This window comes from Colossoma macropomum, unplaced genomic scaffold (genome assembly GCF_904425465.1).
Source record: "Colossoma macropomum unplaced genomic scaffold, Colossoma_macropomum, whole genome shotgun sequence".
In the NCBI taxonomy this organism is placed as follows: Eukaryota; Metazoa; Chordata; class Actinopteri; order Characiformes; family Serrasalmidae; genus Colossoma; species Colossoma macropomum.
In genome coordinates, this window is record NW_023494793.1 from 31,489,377 (window position 1) to 31,501,501 (window position 12,125).

At 40.2% G+C, this 12,125-nt stretch overlaps 1 protein-coding gene across 4 annotated transcripts in view; it reads right to left on the reverse strand.

The window, feature by feature from the left end:
* The window catches only part of bcar3 (BCAR3 adaptor protein, NSP family member), an 80,065-nt gene that overhangs the window by 16,092 nt on the left and 51,848 nt on the right, over window positions 1-12,125 (reverse strand). For all 4 annotated transcript variants that reach the window (XM_036579180.1, XM_036579182.1, XM_036579183.1 and 1 more), the window contains one exon: window positions 95-223. In XM_036579180.1, the coding sequence (XP_036435073.1) occupies window positions 95-223 (129 nt within the window). The remainder of the gene's footprint in view (window positions 1-94; window positions 224-12,125) is intronic.

Sequence of the window (12,125 nt, forward strand, 5' to 3'; positions counted from 1 at the left end):
ACAGTTGTCCACTATGATATCTAGCTGATCATCTCTCAATTCGTCCAGAGCTTTGATTCAGCCCCTCTCCGCTTCATACCCCGTGTGAGCGTACCTGTCTAGGGATGGCTCCGTGGTACCAGGCGTGGCTCCGCGGTTCTTCACTGCACTGCTTCAGTTCCTCCTCCAACTCTCTGCGCAGCTTCTCAGGAGCTCCATCCATGATGTACTTGTCCCGGGAGAACTGCACATAAATGGGAACAAGAGAGTCTTTCAGCGCCCTCACAGCCATGCTCACGCCGTACACACCGCATGCGTGTTTCTGCCAGAGAACATCCTTCACGCTTCTCTCCCTGGCTTTCATTAACTCTCTCCCTCTCACTCACTCTTTCTCTTTCGTCTCACAACCCTTCCTCTATCTCTCCGTCACTTTCTTTCTCAATATGTAATTGGCTGATGAAGGTACCTGTTCATTTCCTTGACTCAAAAGAAAACCTCCCCTCCCCTTTTTTTCTGAAGTGGAAACTCATAGGCCTTGAAGCACGCCCTACCCTTACCTGCAGGCTGACACACACATACACAAACTCGCTCATTCCTGTTCTGCCGTCTGACTCACCCTGCGCTTTCAGTGGTTCATTTGGGGGGAAACAGAAATTGTGTCACAGGAGGGTTGTGTAATAATCCAGGGGCTGAATGGGAATTATATTATCAATGGACTGTTTACAGGAAATCAGTACGTGAGCCAGAGTCAATGAAACCTCATTATCCTGGTCTCTATGAAACATGACCCATTATTACCACCAACTGGATTCACTAATATTAGCCAAATCTATCTACAAAAGCGTAGTTCCACAGTTAATGTATGAGGTTGCTGATTGTGTATTAATGTGTTAGATAACCAAACCAAATGCGTGACCTGTCAACAACAATGATGAAACAGTGGCACCACATAACAGCTTGTACCAGACAGACAAGACTGACACAGATGAAAAGAGTCACACAAACACCCACATATACTACAATGCAAGCACTAACCTGCACAGTCACAACAGTTCTAACCCTGATTATTCAAGATAACTCTCTCTTGAAATGAAAGCTTTTGTTATAAAAGCCTAATCTTGCCTCAAAAATAGAGTTCCACAGACCCTTCTGAACTGAATAACCCCCATAAAGCAATATAGTCCTGCATTCAGAGCGCTATACAAGGGAAGGGAACCAAAAGTTGTTCTTCTATGGGAGTGCTCCTAAGAATCCTTTCTGACACTTTCATTTTTAAGAGGGTTGGGAACAACTGCCCTCACAGATACACAAAACACAGCAGTGATTCACCATGATCACATGATCACCATGCTATATATCCCTACATTCAAAATAATACACATGACTGATAATAGTGACTCTAAGTAGAGAATGTACAACCAAAGCCAAATACCATTGTATGTGATTTGGTTTTGGTTGTACATGGTGCTGTGTCTTGTGATGATGATGCCTTTGCAGCAGTGCATTTCATTGTCGCTGTGGTGGGGAGACCCAATAGTTGTATGATGTATTTGTACAATGCATGCTGAGAATTGCAGTGGTAGAACATTAATGGAAAAAAAACAAGAAAATCGTGGATTCTGTCAAACAGACGAGGCTGCGTGATGCACTAGAGGATATTACACTACAAACCATAGATCCTTTTTCTCACAGTTATGTTTAAGTACAAGTAAAAGTATTGTAGCATTTACTGCTATTAAAAGAGACCCAGCTTTCACACAAGTCATGGTGCTTTATTTTCTTGCTGTTGTTGGCCACAGCTATGGCATACATAAGCAAGGCTTTCCTCTAACATTTCGCTCTCTGACTCTGCTCACGTCTCTTGTCTCCCTCTCTCTTCAACATGCACACTCACCCAGACACTTCCCCCCAGGGTGGTTTATAGCTCTGCCCTCTACAGTAAGAGTCCTTAGCAAAATTAACTGAGTGCAACAAAGGCTAGAGAATGCATAGCCTAAAACTAACATGCAAAAACATTTCTTAAACATGCTATGGAGTTATTACAATTATCTACAAAATTTAAGTTAAGTTTACAGCAGAGGGCAAAAACATTTTTTACTTTCAATGTCAGTTAATGTAAACGCATTTTATTCCATGCAGTTTTGAAGCAGTTCTATTGGTTCATTCATCATGAAATTTTCTGACAATATAAAAGGCAGCTACTGAGCTCAAGTGATGTAGAAAAGTAAAAATCAATAAAATAGAGATACAGTTTTTCTTTGGACAGCGACGATATGTAACTGATTAAATGTAACTAGTTAGGCTACTATCAACGGGCCTCATTCGGCGACATTAAAAATAAATTTCTTCTTACACAGTTTCTGACATTCACCAGTGTTTTCTTATTTGGGGTTTGGGGTCATGAATGCGATGTAGACTTTTTCTTAGAACCTTTCTTAAGAACAAACTAAAGAAAAAACATAGGAAGATATTGGTGAATGAGGCCCAACCTCTGGTCCAAACCATGTAAAATTCAGTTATTCTACTCTGCTGAAGTATCTGAGAAAGAAAAAATGTTTTCTGGTATAGTGACTGTAATGGCGTATCTTTCTATTAGAAGCAAAAATTTCCCCATTTTCGAGGGAACATTTGAAACTTATGCTTGTGTCTTTGCCCTATTAGTTAAATGCTTGGAATGCATGCTATGTGCAGTCCCCAACCTCAGAGACTTAAAGTACCAGCCTCATGCCCAGCAAAGTAGTTGTGTGGCCCTGCGAATGCTCCATGTGGTACCACCGCTTAACCTCAGGCTAAATCCAGCTCCTGAGAGAGAGCCTCTGCACCACTCTGCATTTCAGCTACAGAGGCCCTGTGAGTTATATGGCAAATAAAGCTGACGTAAGAAGGCAGGAAATTGGGGGAAAAGCATGTTTGTTTGTGTAGTGGAAACGCAAACTGATATGGCAATGGCTGTTTGTTTCAGTGGACGCTTAATGAAGCAAGCTGAACTTCAGTCACTCACGCACATGCACTCTCGTACTCAGGCACACTTAGCAAGCTGGTATATTTCATTCCATTTAGCAGAGAGTGTCCCTTTAGATTAAAATAGCTTTTATGGCTTGATGAACTACTGCTCTGGACTCTCTGGGGCCTGGCTCTCTGTCCTGTGGTGATGTCACTGGTGCTGTGCCTTGCGATGATGTCACTGATCCACGGCTTTTCCATGATGTTCAACATAAAATACGCACAAACAAAGAGATTGCTGCTAATAAATAATCACATCCCCACAGGTAAAAACAAGTACCTGCAGACTAATGGTACTAACGTGTTTTTTATGCTTTCATAAGCCGTCTGAGTCTAATAATGACTCAGATGTCTGAAATATCCCAGGGACTAGATTATTACAACAGTGCTAAGGTTGACTATGCAAGATAGCATTTAGTTTTCAAATTCCTAGGGAAATTCCTAAGATATATGCCCATCATACATAACTGATGAGTTAAATCATGAGGGTAGGTTTTGAATGTACACCTAAATGCTTATATGTGGAATTTCAGGATTGTTTAACTGCAACTGCTAAAAATAATAAAAACAAAATAAAGAAACTCAACTTTAAAATAAATGAATATGTCTGCTTGCTTTATGGTGGAGATTTGAAATTGTGTATTTTTTTATGTTTTGTTTACATATTTCCAAAAGCTGTAGTAGCCGCACAATGCTTAGTGGCCTAATATTGTTTTTTAAACTTCAAAAAATATCTAACATTATCATCTCCCACTTTTTGAACGCATGAGTTTTTTTCAACCATTATTTCTCCCACTCGGTGTGTGTTCGAATGTTAAATCTCAGCCTGCAGCTTGACTACGGGCATGACACAGTCAATTACCATGCCACATATCAACAATCTGATTGGCCACTGCTTAGCTCATTTGCATAATGTTTATCCAGAAGGAGAGAGATCAGAGTGAGCAGAGTGTGCATCAGCAGTTTGATGTGTCAGTAATATATGCATATTGCTGCCTTTTGACGCTTTCTAGCACATTGTGACATGTTCTGTTAAATGCAAATAGTCCAAAAAATTCAAATGAAGAAAAAACTTGCATTTCATTTTGCATAATATGCCACTTAAAATTTCAGCAGCCCAACTCAAAACAACCTTCTGCAGTCCTGCCTAAAGGAATAATCCACCGTTTCTTAAACCCAATCTCTGCCTGCCACATCTGTAGCATACAGTTGGTTATGGCAGATAATAATTTCCCTGCACTTAATAAACACAGAAAACCTTTTGACTTAAAACACATTTATGACACTGCAAAAAATATTGTGGCAAGTAAAAACATGTTGATTATAATTACTTAACCTGTTTAATTGTTTGAAACAAGCAAAAGTATCTGCCATTATTATACTTTCACTGGATGAAAAATGTCTAGAAACAGGTTGGATAGACTTACGATATTCTTACAACAATCACATAATGGGAACTATTAGACATATTAATTAGATTTAAGATGATATCACATGCTGAGGTACCATTTTTCGCAGTCAGTGGGAAGGTGTCTTAGCATCTGCCCACTGGCTTTTATTATGACTGTGGTTTGATTCAACAGATTTTCTGTTTATTTTTTTCTACTTTCAAATCAAAATCATTGCCCATGGTAATTGACTGTATGTTCCAAATGTGGCAAGCAAAGATTATGCTGAAATATGGTGGTCTATTAATTTAACGGCATTTGTAATACACAGTGCCTGATACCAAAGGCCTAAATGACGCACTATGTTGTTACTGTCCTAACAACACCTTATTCTGCTTTGATATAAAGAGGAAGAGACAACAAAACATACACACAAACTAAGAGTCTACTGCTTGCAGATAATCCCCCGCAAGTGCTGATGTTACAGGAAACAAACGAGTCTGAATACAAACATTCCTCACTTACATTGTATGTTGTCATAAGCTTACAATAATGACTCGGTCTAAAAGAGCGCAGTGACTGAAATGGAATGACACGAGAGGAAAAGCAGAAGAGGGGCACTGTCAGCGCACTGTAGTGCATGTTAAGGGTGAGGTGTAAGGTAGCTGTCAGCTTCCCTCCTTCTACATCCCACCAATACCCAACCCCCACCTCTGCCACCCCTCCCTCAAACTCCCATCCCAGGAAAGGATGCTGTCAACCATGTTAGCTCAGTATGAAGTTAAAGCAATGAGCACAGCAAGTTCCCTGCTACTCCCCTCCATGCTCTACCACAACCCACTGCCCTCAGCCCCAGCAAGAGATGGGGAAATGTCTAGATATGTAATCCAGAGAGAGAGGAGATGGCTGTGTATATGGTTGAAATAAGCATATATAAGAACTATGGCTTTATATACAATGAAAGAGAAATCATAGCCACATGCTAAGCCATGCCCTTGATGCAGAGTCATATGTGATCTGTTCTATAAATCACACGCATACTGTTCTACTGACTAGCAAGAAATAGAAGAGGATTAGATTATTTTTTCACTGGGAGAGCCAATGAAACTATCTTATCATAATTGAATTATAATGCATTTTTTCTAATATGCTAAGTATTGCTTACCCAAATTTTCCCCCAATTTAGTCATTGTGACTTCCAATTGCTACATATGTATACACAGTGCTGTCCATGTGGGAGGGGGCGGACCAGCACCTGCTGCCTCTGAGACACGTGAAGCACCACCACATCTTTATCAACCTGCCACTAAGGCAATGCCATTGTACAGCTCAGCATACTTGGAGGAGAACGCTAACTGCCAATTCTGTTACATCTGTTGTATATATGAGTTGTGGGGGAGGTAGTGCCACCCATTTAGAGTGAGCCTCGATTTATAGCTTTTGACTACAAATTATGTCCCCAAACGAAAGCTTTGTCTGTTTTATCTGATAAAGTTTATACAGCAACACTTTACTTGAATCCTTCATGATGTTGATGTAACCATGCCATAAACATGACATGGCAGATGTCATATTACCATTACTGTAATTACCATGACATATGCCGTAATGTTTTATGTCATGAAAGTAAACTAGAGTAATTTATCATGTGACATGACAGGAATTATTATGGCATCTGTCATGACAGCTGTTGACATCTGATGTCTGCTATAATATGTTTATGTCACGGTTATGTCGATGTTATGTAGCAGGGTTCAAGTAAAGTGTTAATGTTTATACTTTAGTGTAAAGTAAATTAGTGTAAAGTAAAAGTTTACATAATTTTTTATTGAAGCAAAACAGAACAGTGAAGTAGACAAAGCAAGATTTCAAAAACGTTCTTCAACCATGGCATCTTTTATTGCATGGATTACTCTTACTAGTATAATAGTGGAGTTTCAGACTGGACAGGGAATCAAATCTTGACCTACTGTGTGCAAATGATGGTATTATCCTCTATGGTATCCAGTTGTTCCTACCAATATCAACACCCAGAGTTAATATGTGGAAAAACAAATGAATGGATTTGGTATCTATTAGTCTAACATTTCTTTGATACATGGATGCAAAGTTTAATGTAACTATTACCACACTTTCATGTCTATAATGCTGCTTTTCTTATGTCTGTAGATTTTGCTGCTTTTTAGCTACTGTCAAGCCAGGAATCTGGGAGTAACACTCACTTGTTCTGCCTTCTTTTTTCCATGTTCAGGTCTTTGAGCTAAATAGATTTAAGCATGCCTTCACACGAGCGCATGCATGCTTACATAAACCCATTTGTGTGAGTTCTGATCAAATGATTGTTTCCGGAACGTTTGTGTATAATGTAGCTTGATTATTTATCCTCATCCATCACCCTGCTGTTGATGACTGATTACTGTCAGCATTGATGCTGTTCACTCAATAATTCCAGCCCCTGCAGCGCTGTCTACTGTAACAGCCCCTCTATGTTTTAATTACCCTGCACAGCATGAGAGAGCGCGTAGGTCAGAAGTGGAGCTGTGTGGTTTATGTTCTGTTCTGCTGCACTCATGTGTGAATGAACATGTGTCACACCTCTAGAGGCTTGACCGTGCAGTTCCCACGGTTGCCAGAGACCAAAGGGAGCCCTGGGATGGCAAAGTCAGAAATGGGCAGGACTTACACTGGACTTGAGTTTAGAGCCAGACAGAGAAAGAAGGAGAGGTCACGTTATAGTTAGATGAAAGCATACCACAGTCCGCTGCACGTAAACACCAGTCCCTTGAGTGAGATGTTTGAGATGGTCAGGCAGTGTGGATTTTTTTGAGCAGCCAGGCGGGGCAAGTCACTGAAAACGGGATGGGCAGGATTTCCAAATTCCTAACTTCAGTCAAATAAAATTATTCATTGCCATTAAATTTGTATAATGGGTAACAATGTCAACTTATGTAAATATGAAGGTATGAAGGAAAATGAAAGTATCGGAATTTAAAACTATAAGGTCAATACCGCCCCCGGTTAATTCTGAGGGTCTCTCATTTACTGCCTTTCGTGGAAACCGTTGATTAAAACTAGACATCTGGGTGCCTCCTGTCAGGGTAAAATGGGCAAGGACGAGTTTACGCTCTGAACACACTCATGCTTGAATTACTGGACTTTTTTCCTGATGTTACTCGGAAATTCTAGAGGTTGTGATTTTGGGGCTTATTTTGTTTGAAGGCTTCATGGCAGGTTTTGAACTACAAACTACAAATAAAATCCTTAGAAAGAAAAAAGGTTGGAGTCAAACACAAAAAAATGATATAGTATCCATTGCATTTGGACATTTTGGCACATAAAATATCAAAAATGGAGCTGAATACCGAAGACCTCAGAGTCAAACATCATATAAATTCTTAAAATATATAGCATGTAGCATTACAACCAGGCATGTGCACAGTTAGACCCCAGAGGGGGCTTAAGCCCTCGCCTTTTACCCTTACATTGTACAAGTGCCCTCTTGGTCAGCGTGTATAATAATTGTGCTTTATGTGGCCATTGATAAAGAAATAGGAATAGACATAGTGTTCGGCTAGGGTTTGATGAGCTTCATCGCTCTTGGGTGCCCCCTCTGGTGCAGTACTGACAACCTGTGGAGATTTTACCTCTTAACTCTGACCTGTCATGGACATACTCGTCCCCACAGCACTGGAAACCCCACCAACAAAAGCACTGATAATTTCTTTAAGAAAGCATCACTTTGCACAGTAGTTACATTGAACAAGTCAGCAGTAAAAAGTGCTAAAAACCTGCTAAACCAAGTTTGTGTTATTGTAAAAAAAAGCATAGCTCTTAAATACAGGTTACACTCACAGGTTTATATTAATGAGATAGCATAATGTGTAACATTACAGCCTAGTATGCGGGACACTGGGGTTCAAGTCACTGCTTTGGTAATAATGTTGTTATTTAGGTGGCCTTCTGAAGAGGTTCTTAACACTAGGTTTGGTGTCCTCTGAAACGTGATTAAACTGTCTCCATTGAGGAAAGTGTTTTCAGTATTCTGCAATTAAATAAAACTTAACCTCTTAAAATCTCAGGTTTATGACATTCTTTGGTAACTACAGGGACTTCAATGCAAACTGGCTGTGCTATTCTGAGGTTATAGAAGTGTGTAATAAAATTTTGGGCCTGCCGACGGGCGCTGGCCATTTATGGGGTAAAATTGGTGTTTCCTTAAAAATGACTGCCCATACATCTCCTTTATATATGTTGTTTAAAACGGGGTAAAGGCAAAAAACAACAACAACAACAACAAAACATGGAGCTACAAGGTTTTGACAGGACAGCGACAATATTTAGACACTGAGAAACCCTTTCCACAGTGCTAACTGAAATAAACCCTGACGCGACTGGTATTGTAGTGACGGGTGGTGCTCTCTCGCAATTTTAGTCAGCAGCGGGCTGAGCCAACACCCCGCAAGCCACAAATTACAGTGACCAGACGACGCATTCTTTTATACTGGCTGCAGGAACCATCGCAAAGCAGTTGTTTGCCCTTAGTCTCTTTTTAATCCCAACACCATTACACAACACAGTGACCAAAAGTCTAAAAAAACACAATAACAGAGAAGCAAAAATTCCAAAAACATATTCTATCACCCTACATCAGTATCACTTACAGTGTATGTGTAGTATACAGTGAAGGATTCTCATAGCTCTGAGGTGAAGTTGGAGTATTAGATTTTTACAACTATTTGTGTGATTTCAGTGCCAGTGGAGGTAGGCTTTCCTGGCATCTCCTGTGCATTCATTCTGCAGTACGCCATCTCTGCATGGAGCTTGGAGCTATGAGAGTGAGCTCAGGCCCATTTAGAGGTGTGCTAATGCCATAAACATTTAAAAATAGCTAAAGCTCGATCACTCTAGCAGCTCCATATCACTGCCATCGCTGTTAATCCTTCCATCAAGCAGAGACATCGGCAACGCATTTACGCACAAATCAATCAGCTAAAAGCCTCCAACTTTTAATAACGCTGACATTTATATTGGGTGTGATTTCCAACCCGCCACGTGGGGTCTATTTGAGCGAGTGACTGTAGGGATTGTTTTTAAATACCAGTGTCATCTTCGACTCTCTAGTTCTGAGTCATAAGGGATTACTGATTTGATGTGTTTGTGTGTATTATTGCAGTCTGAGTGTTCAACCTGGTGGGTTGAAATATGTGGAGCGACCTTTACAAAGACTGACAAAAGTCAGGAAAGGAAGGAATTAAATAAACATCATCACTGTCATAGCAAAACCTTGTACCTTCAAAATGGTAACTTTGTAGAACACTTAAAATAAATAAATAAATAAATCCTCCAAAAGGCTTTGACTAAGTAAAACCTTTAGTATAGAGGTTATTTAAACTTTAAAGGGCTCATGTCTACTCTATTTTTCCCCCATGTCCACTGACAGTGGTAGTGTGGGTTTGTGTATCATTTTTACATGGACATTTCCAACCTCTTCTTATCCTCTGGAATTTTTTATTTTTTAAAGAAGCATCCATTAATAAGTGGTTCTTCTATGGTATCACTGGAAAAAATTCCTTTTTTGGCAGCTTTATTTTTAAAATGTGGAATATGTAGAGAAATGATGTAAATAACTAAGTTTTTAAGCAACAATATGTAGTCTGAATGTAGCCTGATTTTTAAATAGGTTTTTTGTGCGTTCCCTGCAGTAACCCACCCACCACAGCTCAGTAAGGGGTTGCTAATGAGTTGATTAGTTGAAACATCTGTTGGGAGCAGGAAAAACACTAAAATGTGCAGGACAGAGGGCCTCCAGGGCCAGAGTTGGGAACCACAGTTGCAGATAAGTGTCTCAGTTTAAGTAATGCCATCTGTCTAAGACCTCCTGCATATCCAGAGTGTCATATATGTAAAGATTCCTTAATGAAGGGCCCATATTCTCCATTTTCATGTATGTTTTTGTGACATCACAACCATAATGAATTAAAAATGGCTAAAAAAATGGCAAAAATGTTTATTGCAGATTAGTTGGTATATGTGGACTGAATGGGCTACTGATTTAATGTTACATCTTGAAACTTTGACTGTGTTTAAATAACACAGCAAACTCTTATTTAAAAAAAAATCTAAGTTCCCACTCTGTGGGAGTTCATATGGCTGAATGAACTCCCACAGATAGTGAAGCCAGTGAAAGGAATTATTCTCATCTATCTGCACTGAAAGACTGCTTTAGCACCAATCCTCTTTACTGTAAATGGGGTCTTACAGTCAGCATATGTTGTGCAAATGGTTAAAAATCTCTTGGACATAAGGAACCTAAAGAGCCCATCAGCCCCATGTGAATTTACACCTCAAATGTGCTTAAGATGAAACAGCATACTAATCCCACTCTAGCAAGTTTTGCTCAAAGCTTCCTGTGGGACCTGAGGGACAACGACAAGATGCACTAGGATTCCCTAGAGTTTTTGTGGGCAATTAGTGGCCTTTCATGGGCAGTTGTACTAGTCTCTTGTGTTATTTGGTGTAGAGTCTCACCCTTCCTGAGCTGGGGTAAACTGAGACCTCCATATTAGTCATCTTTGGGAGCTTTACCCCTCTGGGGCCTGAAACACACAGCCTGCTTCCGTCCGTATCACTACCATCTCACTGTCCTGGCCTGGTTCAGGGTCCCAGGGGTCAGCACCACATCCATGCGTTCTCTGTACAGGCTGAGGCAACACAAAGCTCTGGGGAACGTAGCGAATCAGAGAATGGCCTGTGGTGAATGCTTATGGAGGATTTATGACCCTTTTACTGTAATTGCAAATACATGTTTTGTTTCGCTAGGTCATCCCCCCAGCCTCATGGTACAATATGTAATCTTTGATGCCCCCCAGACGCCCATACACACATTCTTATTCAGTCCTTAATCCAAAGCTCAGGCTTTTTCATACTTTCCCAGGGTGTATTTGGCAGATTTGTGCATATTGTTTGGCTGAAGTGTAATAACACAACACTCCGAATCTACTTTGTGCCTAAATCAAGCTCCGCCCCCTCATTTTTCCATTGTTTTCTCACTTTCTGTATTTTCTCTTTATTCTCAGATATTATGCCTCCCACACACCAGTTCTGCTAGCTTCTGCCTATTTATATCTGAATTATTTAGATGAGTTTTTCCTTCAAATCTACAGTGATAAAAAGGATGCATCGAGTTACTTGATTCAAATATGTGTTCATAGTGCATAAAACATATGAGTTTACTTTAATTACTTTAATTTTAGTCACAAGTAAGTAAGCTGAAAGATGCGTTGATGTAATATATGATTTATGTCTATGCATTAGAATCAAGTACATTTTAGGCATCACTTTTTTACGGAGCAGCTCTGCTAGGCTTTGCCTATTTGTGCCTGTATAATGTATTTTCCCTTGATCGATCTATCTATCTATCTATCTATCTATCTATCTATCTATCTATCTATCTATCTTTTCTCTCTCCCTATCCAACTCAGATTCCCACTTCAGTTCTAATCACTCTGAGCCAGCTCTGGGCTGGTAAGGAGGGCCTGCGGAGAGGGGATTAGGGCCTGGGGCAGCTGTGTTGGATCACTTTGAACTGTGGCCTCTTTTCAGTATTTCCTCTAGCATGCTGCATTTGCCCTACAGAAAGACAGAGAGTGGCAGAGAGAAGAGGCTTAGCCTCAGGATCCAGCGTCTCCCAGAAAAAGCCTGGAAAAAGCCTCAGAGTTAGAATGAAGATAGAGCCGACAGGAGAAAGACAAGCTA